The sequence below is a fragment of the Coptis chinensis genome, chromosome 9, assembly GCF_015680905.1.
Source record: "Coptis chinensis isolate HL-2020 chromosome 9, ASM1568090v1, whole genome shotgun sequence".
NCBI lineage: Eukaryota > Viridiplantae > Streptophyta > Magnoliopsida > Ranunculales > Ranunculaceae > Coptis > Coptis chinensis.
The window spans coordinates 24,154,486-24,173,860 of record NC_141464.1 but is presented as its reverse complement, the minus strand read 5'-3'; the positions used below and the strand labels follow the sequence as shown (position 1 = coordinate 24,173,860).

At 37.4% G+C, this 19,375-nt stretch overlaps 2 protein-coding genes and 1 long non-coding RNA gene across 4 annotated transcripts; 1 reads left to right on the top strand and 2 right to left on the bottom strand.

Annotated features, from left to right (window-relative positions):
- Positions 1 to 1,597: 1,597 nt before the first annotated feature.
- On the bottom strand, positions 1,598 to 11,612 carry LOC147475274 (uncharacterized). Of its 2 annotated transcripts, none has more exons than XR_015208487.1 (5): positions 11,413 to 11,612; positions 5,332 to 11,308; positions 3,650 to 3,786; positions 3,463 to 3,557; positions 1,598 to 2,355 (listed from the first exon to the last, which is right to left on the bottom strand). It is a non-coding gene; the product is annotated as an uncharacterized LOC147475274 (long non-coding RNA). The 2 variants fall into 2 exon arrangements; XR_015208488.1 differs by lacking the exon at positions 11,413 to 11,612 and adding an exon at positions 4,986 to 5,089 and having other exon boundaries at positions 2,219 to 2,355; positions 5,332 to 5,452.
- LOC147475275 (extracellular ligand-gated ion channel protein (DUF3537)) lies at positions 1,880 to 6,055 on the top strand. The gene is made up of 4 exons (XM_086583652.1): positions 1,880 to 2,284; positions 2,607 to 3,056; positions 5,370 to 5,667; positions 5,819 to 6,055. The coding sequence occupies exons 1-4, from the start codon at positions 1,880 to 1,882 to the stop codon at positions 5,953 to 5,955; spliced, it is 1,290 nt and encodes a 429-aa protein (XP_086439778.1). The 3' UTR covers positions 5,956 to 6,055.
- An 855-nt stretch (positions 11,613 to 12,467) lies between the features above and the next one.
- On the bottom strand, positions 12,468 to 15,811 carry LOC147475273 (NF-X1-type zinc finger protein NFXL1-like). Its single transcript, XM_086583635.1, has one exon. The coding sequence runs from the start codon at positions 15,717 to 15,719 to the stop codon at positions 12,666 to 12,668; it is 3,054 nt and encodes a 1,017-aa protein (XP_086439761.1). The 5' UTR covers positions 15,720 to 15,811; the 3' UTR covers positions 12,468 to 12,665.
- Positions 15,812 to 19,375: the final 3,564 nt, after the last annotated feature.

Below are 19,375 nucleotides of genomic sequence, written 5' to 3'. Positions count from 1 at the left end.
GTTCTTTAACGAAATTATTTAAAATCTCTCTGGATCCCCATTAAATACTCTGATCAATATCCTATAGCATAAATTTAAAATTAAATGGTCGTACAAACTAATTAACTCGTGAGAAAAGGAGGTTTAAGCTATTTATGTGAAAAATCAATATCATTTTTTTTTCCGATAATAAAAATCAATATCAAATTTGGTCACCCTTAAAACACTTTCGTGTGATCGACTCAAATCATTAGATCAGTGGATGAATCATCATTTACAAAAGCTAAAAGTAAATTGCCAACCCGAATTGCCTAGGATGAGGTTTTTTTCCTATGTTAACTGGATTCCATCAATAGAATTACTTTCGCTGGGGCATTCTATTTAAACTACTTCAAAATTCAAATCACTTGCGCCGCTTTCGGTTTAGTTTTTACTGAATCTAAAAAAGCGCCGAAAACCAAACCATTGTTTTGGAGACACCTCATCAACCACCCAAGCCTACTCTTTAGAAGAGACAAAAACAAATGGTTCTACCACCCCTGCCTATCAGCATCTTACACGTTACAACACACACAACACAACGTTACACAAAAACATATCAGTTCCATTGACATTTGACACTGCAAAGGTTCGATACAATTATATACGACTGATTACTGAACATGAAAGAGACTAGTTTTTTATATGGGATCCCTTTATATATTTGGTTTGTGCATTATAACGTGTAAAGCAGGAGTTTAGTCAAGCCTTGATACGCGCTCTAAAGTTACACGCCTCATGCCAATGGACCCACTTCCAGCTTTGGTCTGATCTATAGGTGGCGATTCTGATGTTGCCTTTGTTCCTCAAGAACGATTATTTTTTCCATATAATGTTTACACTTTACAACTCAGTGAGAAAATTAAAACTCAAAGCAGACATTTTTATAAGTTCTTATCAAAACTGTGACGCAGTCGAGCAGTGCCACCATGAAAACGTCAGTGTAAGAGATCTTATATAATTTTTAGCTTGTTACCAACAACTTGTGAACCAAGTTTGGAATGATGTACAATAACATCAAATATTGTAAGATCGAGTTTAAGAAATAATATGCCATGTTCAATCTCACTGGGTCACTGCAGGAGTAGCAAATCTACAAGCATGCAACGGATAAGAATAAATTGAAGCTTCTTATAATGTTGTGCAGCAGTAGTGAATGACTTCTGATAATGGTTTTATATATATTGTATTTCTATTACTGTTTTATTGTTCGTTTTTCTAAAAAATAGTTGAACAGCTTTTGATTTCTTGTATGGCTCTCCATTGCAGTATATCATCTGGCAGAAAACAAGAAGATACTCGTTCTTACCATTTTTTTTTTGTAGGAAGGTATTCTTACTTGAACACCTCTAGTGGAGCTCATTAGACACTAGGGCGAACTAATTCCATAGGTATGGCCGTATGGGCAAATTTACCAAAGCTATATATCTTCCGGACTAGAGTTCGGCCAAAGTTGGTAAAATGAGGTAAAAACTAATGAAAGACAGGTAAAGTAGCCAATCACTCTCTCAGTTGCACTCGAATTAAGAATTGACTACTCCAAGGATTTCTTAATTATTAAACCAATGGAAATGTTCTATCGCATGAAAATAGTATCCACATGATAGCAATTCATATATCAACTAAGAAAAGGTCACATGAATGATATACCATCAGGTTTCAGGAAACATCTTAACACGGCTATTTTAGTATTTTGAACGAAACAATTTTAAAACCGAATTACAAACATCTCTCATTTGATTCCCACCTATCTTTTCTCTCTTTATATATAGTCATCTTTCTTACAATTCAATCTCAACCTCTCACCCTCTCTCCTCTCAAAGTTTTGGCAGAGACATATAAAGCAATATAATCAAGCACAATGGGTGATGAAGAAAAACAAAGTTTATTGAACAAAAACAAGGTATTCGGACGCAGCATTTCACATGCAGCGGATGAGCTACACAACTTCAGATCATGTCTAAGATGGATGTGTGTAGATCAATCAAATCCATGCAGAGCTTGTCTTTCATGGTTTCTATTCTTTTTTCTAGCAATCGTAGTGCCATGTCTGTCTCATTTCATTCTAGCTTGTGCTGATTGTGATGGAAAGCTTCATCGGCCTTATGACGGTGTGGTACAATTATCTCTTTCCAGCGTCTCAACCGTATCATTTCTTTGTCTCTCTCGGTTTTTTCGGCAATATGGGCTTCGAAGGTTTCTTTACCTTGATAAGCTTTGTGGTGAAAGCGAGAACGTTCGCCAAGGATATATGGCACAACTTCATGTATGTATCCTTCTTTTTTCCCCTTTATATAACCTTCGCTGTTTCTTCAGCTTGTTTCCTGTCACAGTTAGCTGTAACGTACAACACGATGAAAAAACCAATTAAACCCCACTATGTGCATGTGGCTTCTGGGAAAAGATTCTGTTGAAATTAAATCTATTGCTATGCTATTCTTTTTAACTATTTAATTAAATGTAGTTCCACACACAAAGGAGGGAAGCTTGGGTCAGATTGCAACCCAAACAAAACCTGCTTATATATCCAGTCAGTGACCATATTTCACCGATTTCGACATAAATGTTCTTTTGTTTAATGGATGCAGAGATCATTGAAACTACTGGCTCTCTTTGTCCTACCATGTTTTGCTGCCGAGGGAGCCTATAAAATCTGGTGGTACAGCTCTGGAGCCAGTCAGATTCCTTTCTTGGGTAATGTGTATGTTAGCGATGCGATAGCATGCATCTTAGAATTGTTATCATGGCTGTATCGAACATCGATCTTCTTCCTTGTGTGTGTTCTCTTCCGTTTGATCTGCTATCTCCAGTTATTGAGGTTCCAGGACTTCGCTAAAGTCTTCCAAGATGAATCAGATGTAGGGACTGTATTAAAGGAGCATCTCAGGATCAGAAGACACCTTCGTATCATAAGTCATCGGTATCGTGCATTTATCCTATCTGCTCTAATTATTATCACAGCCAGTCAGCTTGCATCCTTGCTTGATACAACTCGGTCTCATGCTGAAATTACAATTTACACAGCTGGAGAACTTGCAGTAAGTCTTGCCCATCTTTAATTTCCTACCATTTTTTTTTCTATTTATTATGGGAGAGTGCGACTGAATGAGTTATATAGTTTTAACACTCCAGAAACGTTTTAGTTGATAATAATTAGTCAATAGATAATATTGTTACACAGGCTTTGCGGGGGAAAGCAAACACTTTAGACTTTTTAGTTTAGGTAACAGGGTTTCATGATGGTGTTTATTGTTGCTTGTCGCACAATAGACTTCCGCACAAAAAAACTAAAAAAAAAAGACTTAGGCATGGTAACAAAGTTCGTAGAGATCTTAGCAGCAAAAAGAGAGATGCAAAGTTTTGCTGAAACCCTACCTCACCTTACTGAGACTTTGGTGGTGAAAATATTGACAAGAGAAAAATAAGAAGCTTCAAATCACTAACCCAACTTAATTATGCTTCCCCTGCATGTTTTGGTTCAAACTTCAAACAGATCAGGAATATAGTGCAGTATGCTGCGTTTGTTTGCAAGAAGTAACCTGAAAAGAATATTCTATTTAATTATTATTTTCTGTTGACTACTATTCTACTATTATATTTAAGCATATATCCAGAAATAGAAAACAAAAACCTGATGGAATATTTCTGCAACTTAATCATCTAGAAGAAATCATGTTCCGCTCTAACATTTGAAAGAAAAATAATTCCAAACGTATTGAAGTAAAACGGAAGAAATGCCTTTGAAGAATATTTATCTTCAGCTACTTCCTGCAAAACAAACAGAACCATAACGCGATTAAATGAATAGATATGAATTTGAAAAAATAACGTACTACATTACTTATCTTAATGGACTATTCATAACTTATGTAGCGATAATTTCGTCCAAACTCAAAACAGGGGATCGGAATTTTCCCAAATTTTCATAATGGTTGATAAAACCTTCGACCATTATTCACTTGATCTGCATTTCCACAATCAATTGTGATGATCATTACTAACTTTTTTTTCTTTAAACAACTTGTGGAGTTAAGGCAGACCCCTGTCAGTATTATTTAAAATTTCAGACCCCTATACTGTACCATTTAAGATCAAAGTATAAAGCTTAGAATCCTCCCTCAGAGTATGTGCATTAGGACGTAGAAATGCATAGAAAAGCATACAAGGTTCTCAAGGACAATCCCTACATATCCTCAATTCACAAGCCCTAAACAATGTAAACTATATAATATAATGTAAAGTCTCCTAAGTTGAAACTAAATGCTAAGGATAGAAATAATAGAAAATTCGCCAACACACTCAGCTCTGACATGAAGCACTAAGTAGGATGGCAAACCAAGATGCCAGAAGATTCTCTAAACATCACAGCAGCAGAATGGTATGGAGCACAATTAAACCCAAAGAACCTCAAAATAAATACTCTTCACAAATCACTAACAAACCTGATCAGACATGAAGCAACAACCAAAGGAAGAAAAGGAGAGGTCTATTCAAATATTAGCCAAAGTTTAATGGTGGGCAAAGGAAACCCTTCAACCACGAGACCATAGAACGATCCTTACCAAATGAAAATCTGACTTGAAACACCGTGAAAGGGTGGAGACCAAAAAATATAGACAATCTACTAAGGCTAGAGAGATCAAAAGGTGAGATCTTCAGGATTGCACTTACCCTAGAATCAAATTGGATGAGGATTGACCAGAAGAATTTCTCAACCCAAAAAGGATACAAAGGTTTGGCATGAAGGCGCTTTAGACATTAGAACCAAAACCAATCTCAAATGCTGCAAAGGTGCATACTCATTAAACCAAGTGGCGCCATCTTACGAATAATCACCGCACATATGATTCATAAAATCATCATATTCAATACAAAAGGTTTCAAAATTCTTCCTCTTAAAAACATGGAAAACCAAGTAAATACTTAAACCTATTTGCGGATCTCAAGCTTCTACAAATTTAAATCACCTCAGAGTCATAGCCAACCACAGTTTCCTGGGGGCCGACGATGACAGTGGTACGCTATCTTCAAACTCCGAAGAACACATGAATGCTGAAACTGAGTGCAAATTCTGCAATACCAACCCTTTTAAGTGAAAACTACCAATTTATGTTGTGAAACGCTAAGCATCATAAATTACCATACAAACTCCAATGGACACGTTTCACACTGAAAAGAAATGCAAATTCCACACTATCAACGGTGAAGGATACCAATTCATGTTGTGAAAAAAACATAAATTACCTTTGGACAACTACTGGTCAAATGTGTAACATATATATGACAAAATAAGTTCATATAAGAATTTTATACCTCATAATGTATAACTGGAAATTTCTGTGTTGTTGCAGCTATGTTCCATGACCCTGATGGCAGGGCTCTTTATACTGCTACGCAGTGCCACAAAGATCACACACAAGGCCCAGTCCGTCACTTGTTTGGCTGCCAAGTGGCACATTTGCGCCACCCTTGATTCTTTTGATGCAACTGATGGTGAGACAACTCAAATCACTTCAAATAGACACGTATATCCAAATGAGGAATCAGAAGAAGATGATGCTGGTGATGAGGACGATGACATAGACACCACCAAGATCATTATGCCGGCCTATGCACACACCATCTGCTTTCAAAAAAGACAGGCCCTAGGTATTATCACTATCATCACTTGGATTTTTCTCAATCATTCGCATGTAAACTATTGATATGGCTCGGGTTTTATTCTATTAACTATTATCATTCTAAGAACTTACTTGTGATTTATGATCAAGTACTTATTAACTATACACCTATGGTGCAGTGACGTATTTTGAGAACAATAAGGCGGGCATTACGGTGTTTGGGTTTATGCTGGATAGGACTTGTCTACACACCATATTCGGTATTGAAATGTCACTTGTGCTCTGGTTGCTGGGGAAGACCGTTGGAATATCCTAATTTTTAGGAGAAAGAAAGATGAATTTATGTGTAGTTGTATTGAGTTTTACTTTCTCCCATATTTTTTTATTATATATTGTATAATTCATTTTTCGTTTCTTATCTCATCTTGTAAATCCTTTTTTCCCTGTGTGATGATACCAGAGGTTTGGAGCTCGAACCCGCCAGCATCAAAAAGTTACTGATCTCATTTAAAATAGGCTTGCCAATCAAAAAAAATAAAAAAACAAAAAAAAACAAGCTTTTATATCCAGAACAATGAGAATGAGGGAGAGAGATCGATTGAACAGAAACTGCTCTAGTGAAATACATCAAACATCTCAGATAAGCACCATACTATTGACATCCTCTGAGAAAGTCCAATCAGTTGTGGCATCAATTATAAAAATTGGAAACAACATTCCCTACACGAGGCCAGGAATTTCATGGAGGAACCACTACATTAATCGTGAAGTCTGTTTCCTAAAGAGCTGAGGGGACTAATCATGAAGTCTGTTTCCTAAAGAGCTGAGGGGACCTTAGGGGACCTTTTCAACTAAGAACCTATATATTTGGAAACTGACATCAAACACTAGAGGAGCTCAACATAATCTGGGATTTTTCTTAATGGTTGATTAGAAGTATACACGTCTGGAGGGAGATGAATCCTAGTTTTCCAACCTGAAACCACAAATTGCTAAGCACATCTGTTGACAATGGAGCTCATCCCTCCTTTTAAAATGACAATGGGTTCCGCACAAACCTGTCGTGGAGTTTTTCCCTGCCATATCAGATGCCAATATGGAATCAGAAAAAGTGCAAGACTCGGAAAGACCTATTAGACCATGGGAAATGCAGTGTCCATTTTTCCCATCCTAGTGCCTGAAGACCTGTGGCAACAGATCGAGAATGCAAAGATTACACCCTGGATAATCAAGAGACATAAAATGGAGAACTGACATCAAAATTATCTTCACCATGAACTGCTACGCAACAACCAGAAAAAGAACAATCATCTTACTTAGACAATGAGCTCTTTGGCACTGTTTTAGAACCCAGCTTCAATCGTAGAAGAAGCGAATCAAGTAGGACAACATACTCAATTTTATCGGTGTACATGTGAATAGGTAAATCCAACACCAAATACAAAAATGTTTCTCCTACATATCAACATGGAAAGAAAAAATCTGTACACAAATGATCTTTTCATGTTTCTCTCCCAGTATCAAATTGCAAGAAGAGGTAAGAGTTCTAAAATTGAATGGAGTCTTATTCATAAGTTAAATCCACTAATATCCTTCAAATCACAACTAGATCTTTTCTCTTCTTCTCATCTTTTCTTTTACCCCTGTGAGGACTTTAAGTGGGGTACTGTAGGAAAAATATCAAAAAGAACAAAACATACTCTACACGCAATGATGCACATGCAATGCCCAGTTAAATTGGTGCGTCAACCAGAATGAGATGCAAAGGCAGGAATCTTTGTTCCTAATGTCAAACTTAGCATTTTTCTCATCTATCCTACATTTTTTTGGTAAACATAACATCTAAATTAATCCACTTTAATGGCATGGACACTGGACATAAAGTTCACTAGTATTCAAGAACTTGTGGTAGATTTTCAAACCTGGCCAACATGGATATTTCTTAAAAGATGACCTTCAAGCATAAATAGCCGATGACTATCACTTGTCTAGTTACAATGCTAGAACCTGATTTCAATCATCAATATGATCTTTTCATCAATTTCTTGTTCACCAACCACTATAATATTCCAAAGAATCACCCTTATTAATACCACAGGAAATAAATAAGAAAATATTGGTATACAATATCAAAATAAACATTCTTTCAAATATTGTAAGGAGATGATGACAGGCTCTACATACCTGTAGTAGTTGATGAGACAAGAGTAAAAGGCAGTCAATGTGGGTTTGCAAGCCCAAATAGTAGAAACCTATTAATTAAAGAGAGAAACTTGCAAACCAATACGATCAAATAAACAGAAGAGAACGTTTTAGTAACGACTAACGACTGGCTAGTGACTGTCGATTAAAGACAAACTTACAAAACAACTGAGAATAGATAAAGTGATTCGCTACTTTGTGAAAAGATTATAATTTTCTTAACCTAGTTATGAATTCTAAAGCTAGACTAACTGTGCCACTGCTCGAAGCAAAAAATTAAAGACTCTTGGAAAAAACTTTGCAGCTCAAGAAGTAGACAAGCAAACACTGGTAAAACGGTGATAATTTAAAATGTTAGCAACTTAGCAATATCTGGAAATGGATGAACTATCCGATGTATCTTGTTGGCTGAATCTTCAACAATTGATAAACACCAATTACATTTAATAAAATACACACCTAAAATTGGGGATTAAACCTAAATTTGAAGAACAATCTCAAAGAATAGTATTCAATAAAAACCAATTAACAATGAAAGCTAACATGCCTTAACAGAAACCTGCTCCAAATTCTAATTGGAAACCAAAATAAAAACTACTAAATAGCATACTTCTAAAACAATTAAGGAACTAAGGACATTAATCAGTTGTATCAAACAATATCTGTTAGATAACTGATCTTCCTTAAAGCCTCACTCAATCCTGCAATCTTTTTATGCATAGTGGGTGTAGTCACTAATCAGTTGTATCAGTTGCTGTAAAAGTAACAAAGTAGGATTGAAACTGATTTTATTATGTAGTTCTTTATCTATAAAGAAACACTATTCTGAGTTGCAGAGCATATACAATTTCTTGTCATAGCCATATACCCAATTCACCAAGACAAATAAAGAAAATATACATGTATAGATAAAGAAAGAAAATTTCACGGCTACCCACCGGTACCTGTGTACCAGCAGATATTAGCCATCGACCAGTCTTCCATATTGTTCATTTTTCTCAGATCGGAATATTAACATATCTACTGCATAATGACCCATATCGAAATATTTACTTCTGGTTCCAGTTCAGTTTCGGACTTTCAGTTAATCAGATTGCCATTGACACCCGCAAAGTCCACATGAAAGCCAACCACCACTAACAAAACACGTTTGTGTTGATGATCAGGAGTAAATTCATAATGATTATAAAGAGCTCACTTAAACAACAAGTATCAAAGGTGCAAAACAACAGACTCCAACTAATTTTTTTCCCAGAGCTATCAGAATTCCTCCCCCCCACACCCACCCACCGACCCACCGGTGCGGTATAGTTGTGGTCGTGTAAAGTGTGCCATAGTTATGAATCATGACAAGTCAGCCTCAAGCTTACCCACCATGCCAGATGGTGGATCACCCTTGTTGTGATTTCAGTGTTACCTTTTTCTCAATAGTAAAACCTTTTTACAATTATACTAAGAATGCCTCGACAAGTAATGTTCTGTTTCCCAACCACATCTTTGGCCGACATAATTACAGGGCTAGCTCATGACACTACCGACTACTCAAGGGTATGCTATCGGGTTCCCAACAACTTCAGGACAGGTCTACAAGTGGAGCTCAGTTGGAGCCTGAGTACGCGGTTCGGTTGGGACCTTGAGGCCTAGTTAGATATTTGTCTGGTGCTCCTTGGGTGTTGGACGGGTCGAGCTTGCCTGACAAACTAACTTAAGGCACTGAGATAACCTTCAGACTTAGCATATTTGTGTGTTTTCACAATTTCTTTTTTAAATTGTACCATTAGAGCAGCACAGTCATGCACACCGCAACGACCCCTTCTCTGGATCCCTCGATCCCTTTCTAAGTTGGTTCATGCTCTAGATCCACTACTGGCGACCCCATTTTGGTTTTATGTTTTTAATTCTTTAATTGGGAAAAACAAAAAAGGGCTCCAACCAAAACTGAAACAGGGACAAAGAAGAAGAATACCACATTACCACAAACTAGCATCTCCATCTTCAAAAACAAAAGTACGAAACATCTCAAAAGAAAGAGAAAGGAAAACTCAACATTAGCTATTTGGTTTGATATTATCAGAAATTTGCTTCTCGCTCATAAGCTTTAAGGTTTTTCCCTTCCACCATGTGCTTTCCTACAATAACTACCAAGGCATCAACTTCTACTCTAGCAATCAAGTCTTGGTGTTTCAATGAGCTCCAAATAACTTTTGAAATTCCATGCTCGCAGTTATATAGGCAACTACTCGGGGTACAAACTACACACTCCAGGACCAAGATGATTTTCAAACTAATCGGTTAACCTGATCACCGTGATTACACCGCCGATTAATCAGAAAGGTGGGTGCTTTGAGTCAAAACCGACTCGACGATTTACTGCTTTTACAAGGATTTTTTGTTTCTTTTTTGTTTGACAGTACATATATAATCAATAAAGGAGTAAAAGCCCTAGCCAGACTACATTCTTGAAGTACTCTTTATTGTCGTTTGCTAAGAGTGCCTATATATAACAATGTATAGCACCAATCAGAAACTGAATAAGATTACCAACCCAACACCCTGCTTGTAACATTGTTCTGGCTAATCCTGTCCTACCCACAGTTTACTGCGTAAGCATAATACTAGGTATGGTACCACGTGCTGAAGGGACCTTCGGTCTAGGAACTATGTTATCGGCTAACAAATTGTCCTTTTCATGGCTTAAGAACACAAAGCTAACTGCGAGAGTCATTTCAAAGTTCAAATAAGATGAATGAGACAATAAGCTTCAAGGAAACCCTGATTAAGTCAATTAAATCTGCCAGTGTCCTAAAACTAAAAAAAACAATCACATGATTGTAATTCAAGATTTTAAACATCAGAATTCGTTCTTAAAACTTGATATACACTTATAGGCCTTTGTCTTATGCCAACATCGAGTAATTCTTGTGGCATATTTTGTCTTTTAGGGTGTTTAGTGGTAACGAACTAACGGTCTTTAAAAAAATTGCATAATACTATACTCAATTTCAATGCAAAGGAATTTTGCACTAACAATTGCAATGCAAAATTCACTTAGCATTGAAAATTAGTCTAAGTGATTATTTAATGCAAAATTTATTAAGCATTGAATTATATGTTCTCAAAATTGAGAGCCTCCTGGCCTAATGACGCTGCTACATTGTGGACTGGTCAACTAAAGTCTAAAGGAATGTGCTTCATAAAAGAACGACAAAAATAAAAACAGATAAAGTATGCCATGTCCTGTGGGTGTTCAAGTTGGGCAAAAAAGGGACTTTTCCCACCATTTCCAGATTCTGTAAATAGATTTCATATATATTAAATTCATTTAATACTATTATATCTGATAAACATCTTAAAGAGATAATTTTACTGATTTGCAAATCACAGTGTTACCTTGAGATCAGCCAGCTTAGTCCGCAAAGATGCTAGCCTATCTAACTGAGCCTTGCTCTCCGCATTGACTCCACAATCTGCAATTTGAACCAGAAACGCACTCTGACAGTTTAGTCCTCTGAAACAGAAGGGCATGCAAAGAGTAAAAGACACTGAATTTCTTAGATGTATATAGACTTACCTTTCATTAATGCCAGCTCTCTTTACTTTCTTTCCTAGGTCCTGAGGAAAATCCTTTCTGTAATTATCTGAGACCTTTCCCTAATTCTTGGAGACTCCACCCTATTCACTTTCTTCCTGTCACCTGAATTTTGGTTGTGTTTTGTTCTTAATCCATTGGCACTGAACGTTGAAGTTTGAACTCACCACAGGTTAACTAGAACCCCATTTCCCAGCAAGTCCGATTTCAGCATTTTGTAACAATTGGCACAATGCTGAATGCTTAGCTTTGTAGGCATGATTAGGCACCACCCTCGCTTGTGTAGATGCACGACTAGTCCGTGACTCCATGCAGACCCATTACAGTTGCTTACTCATTTGGCCTTTGGAAATGATTCTAGTACATGTAGTCTAAGTTTGATAGTCACTTTAAGTTACAGTAAAAATTTCTCAATTCAGATTGAAACTATCAAAAGCATTAAACAAAGAAAAATTCAGTAACTTAACTAAAGCTCTTCACTCTGGGACGATATAAAAATGGTATTATTCCATGGATGGAAAGAACAGATAATAAAAAACTAGTTATAAGAATACTGATTACACGGCCTGCCATCTTTACATGTTATACAGTAAAAAACTTGCTGACAACCTTGGAACATGACTAAAGTTGATTCAATGTATAGCTATGCAGCGCTTTTAAAGTAATAATGTGTTCCAACAGCCAACCATATCTAAAACTGAATTCTCATTGCCAAACAACGACCCCATAACAAAGTTTAGTCCTACCACATGGCATCAAAATCCAAGTCACTTTATCTAAAAATATAAATAGTTACATATTGCAGTCACAAATTTTTTTAGGCAAAAGAGCTACTCATAATGATGAACTCTGGAAAAGAGATACACTCCAAGCAACAGTAGCTTAATCTCCCAGTTAAGTCAAACACAGTCTAGAAAGAAATACCCATACATACAGTCACATCACTACATAAATTTGTGTATTAACAGAAACAAGAAAACTTATCAAAGCATCAAAAGATAAACGACAGATTCCCATATGAATCTTTGAAAGCAGTATTTACCTCCGCAGCAAAAAAGGGCTGGTATACTTATGATAGTTGCCATTGTTGATGATACAATCAATGTTTTTCCTTTTTCCTTTTCTTTTATAACAGGAAAGAAGAACTATAACAAATGAAATTCATACATGAACAAGATGGAAGAAGTTTGACAATTTTTCTTTGCCTAGCACCCAACTCACTTGAATCCATCTATTTAGTCAAAAGCTTTTTCCCAGTCATCTACCACTTCAGACGGTTCTGCTACCTCAGTTACGCCTGCAATCTGCCCAGTCAAGTTCAAACCGTGCACACGTGATACTGATTCTGTACCTGAAGAATTACCAGTGCCATGCTCCACTGAATTCTCAGTTCCTGACGAGGCCACAGTCATTGGTTTTGGAAAAGTATCTGGGTCCAAAGCCTTCCACCTGTTTGCTGAAGGAGCAAATAATGTTTCTTTACCTTTCCACACCTGTGGCTGCACACTGGTAGCATCAGACCAGTCCTCACTACCCCATGAACACTCCTCCCACTGGGTGTCCTGCACAACAGCCTTTTTCCATGGATTAATTTTGGTGACTTCTGCTCCTTCCCAAGCATTAACCCCCGGAGATGAAGCTGATGTGCCACCATTCTGTAGAACCACAACACCATGATATGCTGAACCATGATCTAACCTTCTTAGTGCAGTTGCTGCTCGGACGCGATCACTAAATACAGCCAAGGCATTTCTATCATTCAACCAGACTAATTCACACTCCCCGCCAAACCTTAACACTAGCGCACTTATATCTGCATCACTTGGCAAATCCATCAGAGACACCACAAGTCGTGGATCCATGTCTACCATACAATCAAAAGCAGAAGGATGAGATACATTCACTAGCACAGAACCCTTGGGCCCAAGCAGTCGAGATGGTACTTTCGACTTGGGTGTGACATGAACCACTAAGAAACTTTTTGGCTCCCTCCCTGCACCATGAACTACAAGCTTCCATCTTTCTGCAATATGCCTTACCGCATCTCTCCTGTCCTTAAGCATTGAGCAGAAAACATGAACTCTAAGACCGTTGGTGTTGCCTCCTTTATTCTTCCCAAGAACTAGGAGCTTGCATCTCTCTTCGACAGAAAAAACCCACATTGGATCTCGCCTAAGCAGGTCTGTAAGCATGTCAGGCAAGGCCGAGTTCTCACCAAAATGAAGGGCATCCAGGTTTGGAGGAGAGATATCAAAAGCATCTGCGAGTACACGTTTGCGCTCCATCTTTGCACACTCCTCATTACAGACAAGCTTCCTCTGCCCCAGTGGAACCTTCTTACCATTTTCTTCCACAGGTTGAAGTGGAACTGGTAACTTTTGAGCTACGGAAGCTTCAAAAAGAGAATCCACATGATACCCACAACTGCTTCCTCCAGTGTCACAGGGTGCTCTGGCAGTTATCCGACCACATGAACAAGTAATTGTCACAGGAAATTCGCATCTTACATCAGGACAGGGTGCTAAAGGATGACAAATGGAAGTGCATGTATGTCTGCAATCTCTTCGTGGAGCACCGCATGTCTGTCCACAAGTTGATTTTGGGCTACAACCAAAATCACCAGAAGGATCACAAGGAGGTAGATGACAAGTTCTTGCACAAGCATGCATACCACATATACGGGTCTTTCCACATAGCTGATTACATCTAATATCCCTTGACCCACACGGTATATTTCTCAGGAATACATGACCACCTACGCATTCTTTTGCCACTGGAACTGAACAAGGTGGGCAGTCTCCAAAGTGGCAGCTGTGAGAAGAGGCATGGCCACAAGACTGAGGAACCAAGCACGGATGTTGACAAGATGGAGGAGGTGTACCACAAGGTTGCGGAGGAGGGATTGACGTCTTCCCACAAGCACATGTCAAGTCATTGAATATAGTTTCAAGGCAAGGAGGGCAATGACCAATATGGCAGAGCGACTGACACGAATGCTGTCCACACCTGAGCTTCTTACCACAGACCATTGAACACAAATGAGGATCCCAGTCACCTGGAAGTTGGGTTTTGGAATTAAAGAGAGGACAACACCTCTCACTACACCTGTGCCTACCACAATTCTTTTTCCGCCCACAAGGCTTATCGCATACATAATTCTCTGCCATTTTTCTAGAGCACTCCACACTTTGTGAACAAGACCCACAACGACAACTTTGGCTGACAGTGACCATACAAGGTGCACAGTCCCCAACATGGCACAACTCTTTACAATGGTGAAGACCACAGGGAAGAAGCTTACCACATATCTGTGAGCAAGTAGGGATCGCGTCCAAACAACTACTTCTTTCCTTTTCTAATTCTGTTTTCCCACAATAACACGTCTTGATCCTCGAAGGCATTAATTCACACTCACCACAAGGCCCTGGATGACAAGTATTCCCACACACATGATTCCCACAACTAAGACTCCTCCCACAGGCCGAGTTACACGAAAACACACCATCACTATCCCTCACTTCCCCTTTCAACGCCATTTCTCCACAAAGGACAAGCTGTGATTCCTTCTTACAAAAACAAACAGCATTCACCAACTCTCCACAAGGCTCACAACAACCAACATGACAAATCTTCCGACACATATGGCGCCCGCATTCAAGAACCTTATCACATACATCCCCACATGTTACAACAGACTTCCTATCAAAACATCTAGTAGTAATAACTTTCTTCCCACACGGGCACATCCGCGGAGGTGTAAACGCTTTACAAGGAGGACAAGGACCAGGATGGCATTGCAAAACACATAAATGTGGACACCTATCCTCCTCATTCCTATCAAGTCTTTTCCCACAATTCTCACCACACGAATGCGGCGTTAAATATGAATCAAAAGGTGGGTCATACCTCTTTCCGCAAAAACACAGGTACTTTATCTCCTTACCAGAATTAAACTGCACAGACTGACAACCGGGACACCGCCAATTCGTCCCCTGATTACCGACAGATGTCGGTGCACGTGCCCATTTTTTAATACAATGTAAATGGAATATAGAATAACAACTTGAACACGACCACATTGGTGCTGACCTTTTTACCATATCGTAACATATCATACATTCTACATTTCCCTTTAATAGTTTCTCTTTTATTTCTTGTACTAGTTGTGGTAACTTATTTGTACCTTCCACGTCGGATGATGATGATGATGATGTGGAGGGTTTAGGGATCCAATGATTACGAGGAGTCAGGTTTCTTCGGGTTCTGTTATTTTGTTGGGGAAAGCTCATGGTTGAAATTTTCTACTGAAAAAATGTAGCTAGAATAAAAGATAGAGAGTTCTCTCTTTCTTGTTTTTCTTTTTCTTTTGTGTTTCTGTGGTTGGTTTTTATAGTGTGGAAATACAGATGGGACAAGGGGTTGAACGTTGAACCGCCTTTCTCGTTTTAGATATTTTGACCCTTGCGGCCCACGTCTAAGGGTGTAATGGGCAATTAAAGAATGTTTTACTTGGGAAACCTCATTCTTTGTGTGTAGTCGGTGTAAAAACTCAAAACAGCTCAAAATATCGAATTCGGTGAATATTTCGGTGTACCTAAAACCGATATATTAAAAATATCGGATATATCTATTTTTTTGGTGACCCGTCCAAACTATCTAAAATATTGGAAATATCGGATATATCAGAGGATATAATAGCAACATTTATTTATCAAAAAAACCATAAAAAAATATTGATAAATAATTAACCACAATGTCATAATCTAATGTACTCAAAGTCTCAAATTACAAAATAAGATAAATAAGTTACATCAATACATAAACGAGTGACGTGGCTGGTCAATTTGCATACCCGCTTCTTGAATCCTAACTGCTTCACAATACCCTACCCAAGTGTATACAGAGTTATACCTACCGCCGAGAAATTGTCGAACATGCCACTCATATTTTTATGTTAGAAATTCTAATATAATTCCAATTCGAGGAGTGTTGGTGCAACTATACATTGGGCGCATACATTCTTTGGGAATTGTCATTAAGAACTCCTTTACCACTATTGTTTCTGGGTGCAACCTCATATACTTGTGGGTCCAATGGAGTTTCCTCATCAGTTGAGTCATGCAATTAAACATTAAAATTACCTCCACCGATATCTCGGATATATCGACTATATATCGGATATCTCGCCGATATATATATCGGATATTTCAAAAATATTTATATTAAAAATTGGTCAAAAAGTCAAACGATATATATCGTAAATATCAATTATATCGGCGATATAAAGTTTTATATTGGAAATTCGGATATATATTGGGAAAAAAATTATTCTATATTCGGTAGATATATATCGAATATATCCATATCGGTGTACCAAAAACACGATATATATCGGATATATCGGCGATATTTTGGGCTTTGCTAAAAACCAGAGTTATAAAAGCTACTTTAATTGGGCACTCATCAAATTGGATTAGGCAACCCCAAAAAAAAAGAAATTTTACAACCAATTCAATCAACCGGTATCGCCATAACGAAACCCTCGAGTCGTTTGAGTGAAACGGTCTCGCCATGTCGTTTGAGTATACACTCAAACGATACCACCATGTCGTTTTAGTATACATGCACGCGGTTTGAGCTTGTCGTTTGAGAATTGGCTCTCTGGAATCTCCATGAAACGGTCTGAGCGTGCTACACTCAAACGGTACTACCATATCGTTTGAGTGTATACTCAAACGGCTTGACCATATCGTTTGAGACAGAGCTCTTTTTTTTCCATGGAACGGTCTGAGCGTGCTGTTTGAGGGGGGGGGGGGGGGGTGGTATCACCATATTGTTTGAGTGTACACTTAAACGGCTTGGCCATATCGTTTGAGATAGAGCTTTCTATTTTTTCCATGGAACGGTCTGACCATGTCGTTTGGTATGTATCACATGCAAGCGGTATGGCTGGGTCGTTTGGGGCTTCTATGGGGCGACATGGGGGAGTCGTTTGGACTAAAATAATTGAAAAGTTCTAAACCAAGAGAATATAATTCATGATTAGCCCGATTAACCAATAAAAATTGATTACATAAACACCAATTACACTTTTCTTATACATAAAACACTGAACACTTTTCTTATAATACAAATCATTAATCGATCATAATTGTACAATAATTTATTTAAACAATGATCTGCAAAATTGAATTAGTAATGATCAATTATCAATACATCCCAATTGAATTAGCAAAATTGAAATCCGATTTAAAAAATTGGGTTAGGAACAACACAATTAGTTGCACCAGCATAATTACATACACTCTACACTCTTTATCTATTATGACATAATATCTATATAACCAAGTTAAAACATGTAATTAAACATGCCAAAATCTAAAATAATATAATCAAACATGCCAAAAGCTAAAATAATAATTTGTTTTATATCTAAACTTGTTATTTTTATTTTTATTTTTCAATTATGAATCATAAACTAGTTTGGGGTTTGGGGTTTAAGGTTTAGGGTTCAGGGTTTACAAATTTCGTACCAACATATTTCACTCAATTATTCGAAATAATAATTTGTTTTATATCTAAACTTGTTATTTTTTATTTTCTTTTTCAAATTGTGAATCATAAACTAGTTTGGGGGTTTGGGGTTTGGGATTTAGGGTTTAGGGTTCAGGGTTTACAAATTTCGTACCAACATATTTCACTTAATTATTCGAAATAATAATTTGTTTTATATCTAAACTTGTTATTTTCCATTTTTTTTTCAAATTGTGAATCATAAACTAGTTTGGGGTTTGGGGTTTAGGGTTTACAAATTTCGTACCATAAAAAAAATTTAATTTCAAACATATTCAATTCACTCAATTATCCAAATCTAAAATAATAATTTGTTTTATATCTAAACTTGTTATTTTCCATTTTTTTTTCAATTGTGAATAATAAACTAGTTTGGGGTTTAGGGTTTACAAACATATTTCACTCAATTATTCGAAATATATCAAAATTTCAAATATCTCTACATAGAATACTCAAGTTTCTTATTTACTCCTTACTCCTTTTTTCATACTCAATCAAATACTCAAGTTTCTCATTTACTCCTTACTATTTTCATACTCAATCAAAACACAATCAAAATCCTAAATTGAACACGAAGATGAATAAGAAGCATTTGAAGTAATGCTTGAGGTGCAACAACAAATTAGAGAAGGAGAAAATATAAGAAATGTTGAAGGTAAAGAACAACCAATAGAAAGTGAAAAAGTGGCAAAAAATGTTGAAGGTGAAGGTGAAGAAGTTGAAGAAATAGAAGATGCGACTAGTCGAGCAAATGAGATGCCGAGAAATCGTCGACGACAAAGACAACCAAACCTAAATAATGAGGTAACACTTGATTAGAATGAATACAAAACACTTGATTGATTAAATGAATGAATGAATCTATAAGAGAGCATTGATTAGAATGAATGCAAAACACTTGATTGAATGAATGAATCAAGAACATTTAGAACCCGAGCCCAAACGACACCTTTGGGTCGTTTGGGGACTCTAGCAACCAACATGGCTGGGTCGTTTGGACCCTCTATGGAACTACATGACTGGGTCATTTAATTTGGACTAAATTTAGTGAGAAGTTCATTTTTTTTGGTGACTTTGAAATCCCTCATTACACAAATTGTTTTAGACTCTTGTTTTATTCTAAATGTAGGATCCTTTGTCGCGATCCGAGAACCAATCCTCTGCAAACTCGAATGACGTGGATTGTCAACCGATTTTAAGTGATACAATTGAAATATTTACTATGGAAGAGGTATGATGGAGTAGGGGTAGGCAGGTCGGGCTAGCCCGGCCCTAAACATTTAAAAGCCCTTTAGATATTAAAGGTCGGATTCGGCCCGCCCTAAAAGTCAAAGAGGGTGGTCGGTCGGGCGGGTCACAAGTCTAAATCTCA

What these genes read in the sequence shown, in the direction of transcription:
- LOC147475273 (XM_086583635.1), bottom strand. Translation starts at nt 15,719, where the DNA reads ATGAGCTTTCCCCAACAAAATAACAGAACCCGAAGAAACCTGACTCCT.
- LOC147475275 (XM_086583652.1), top strand. Translation starts at nt 1,880, where the DNA reads ATGGGTGATGAAGAAAAACAAAGTTTATTGAACAAAAACAAGGTATTC. An exon ending in GATATATGGCACAACTTCAT is followed by an intron (nt 2,285 to 2,606) that starts GTATGTATCCTT and finishes TAATGGATGCAG; the next exon opens with AGATCATTGAAACTACTGGC. An exon ending in ACACAGCTGGAGAACTTGCA is followed by an intron (nt 3,057 to 5,369) that starts GTAAGTCTTGCC and finishes GTGTTGTTGCAG; the next exon opens with CTATGTTCCATGACCCTGAT.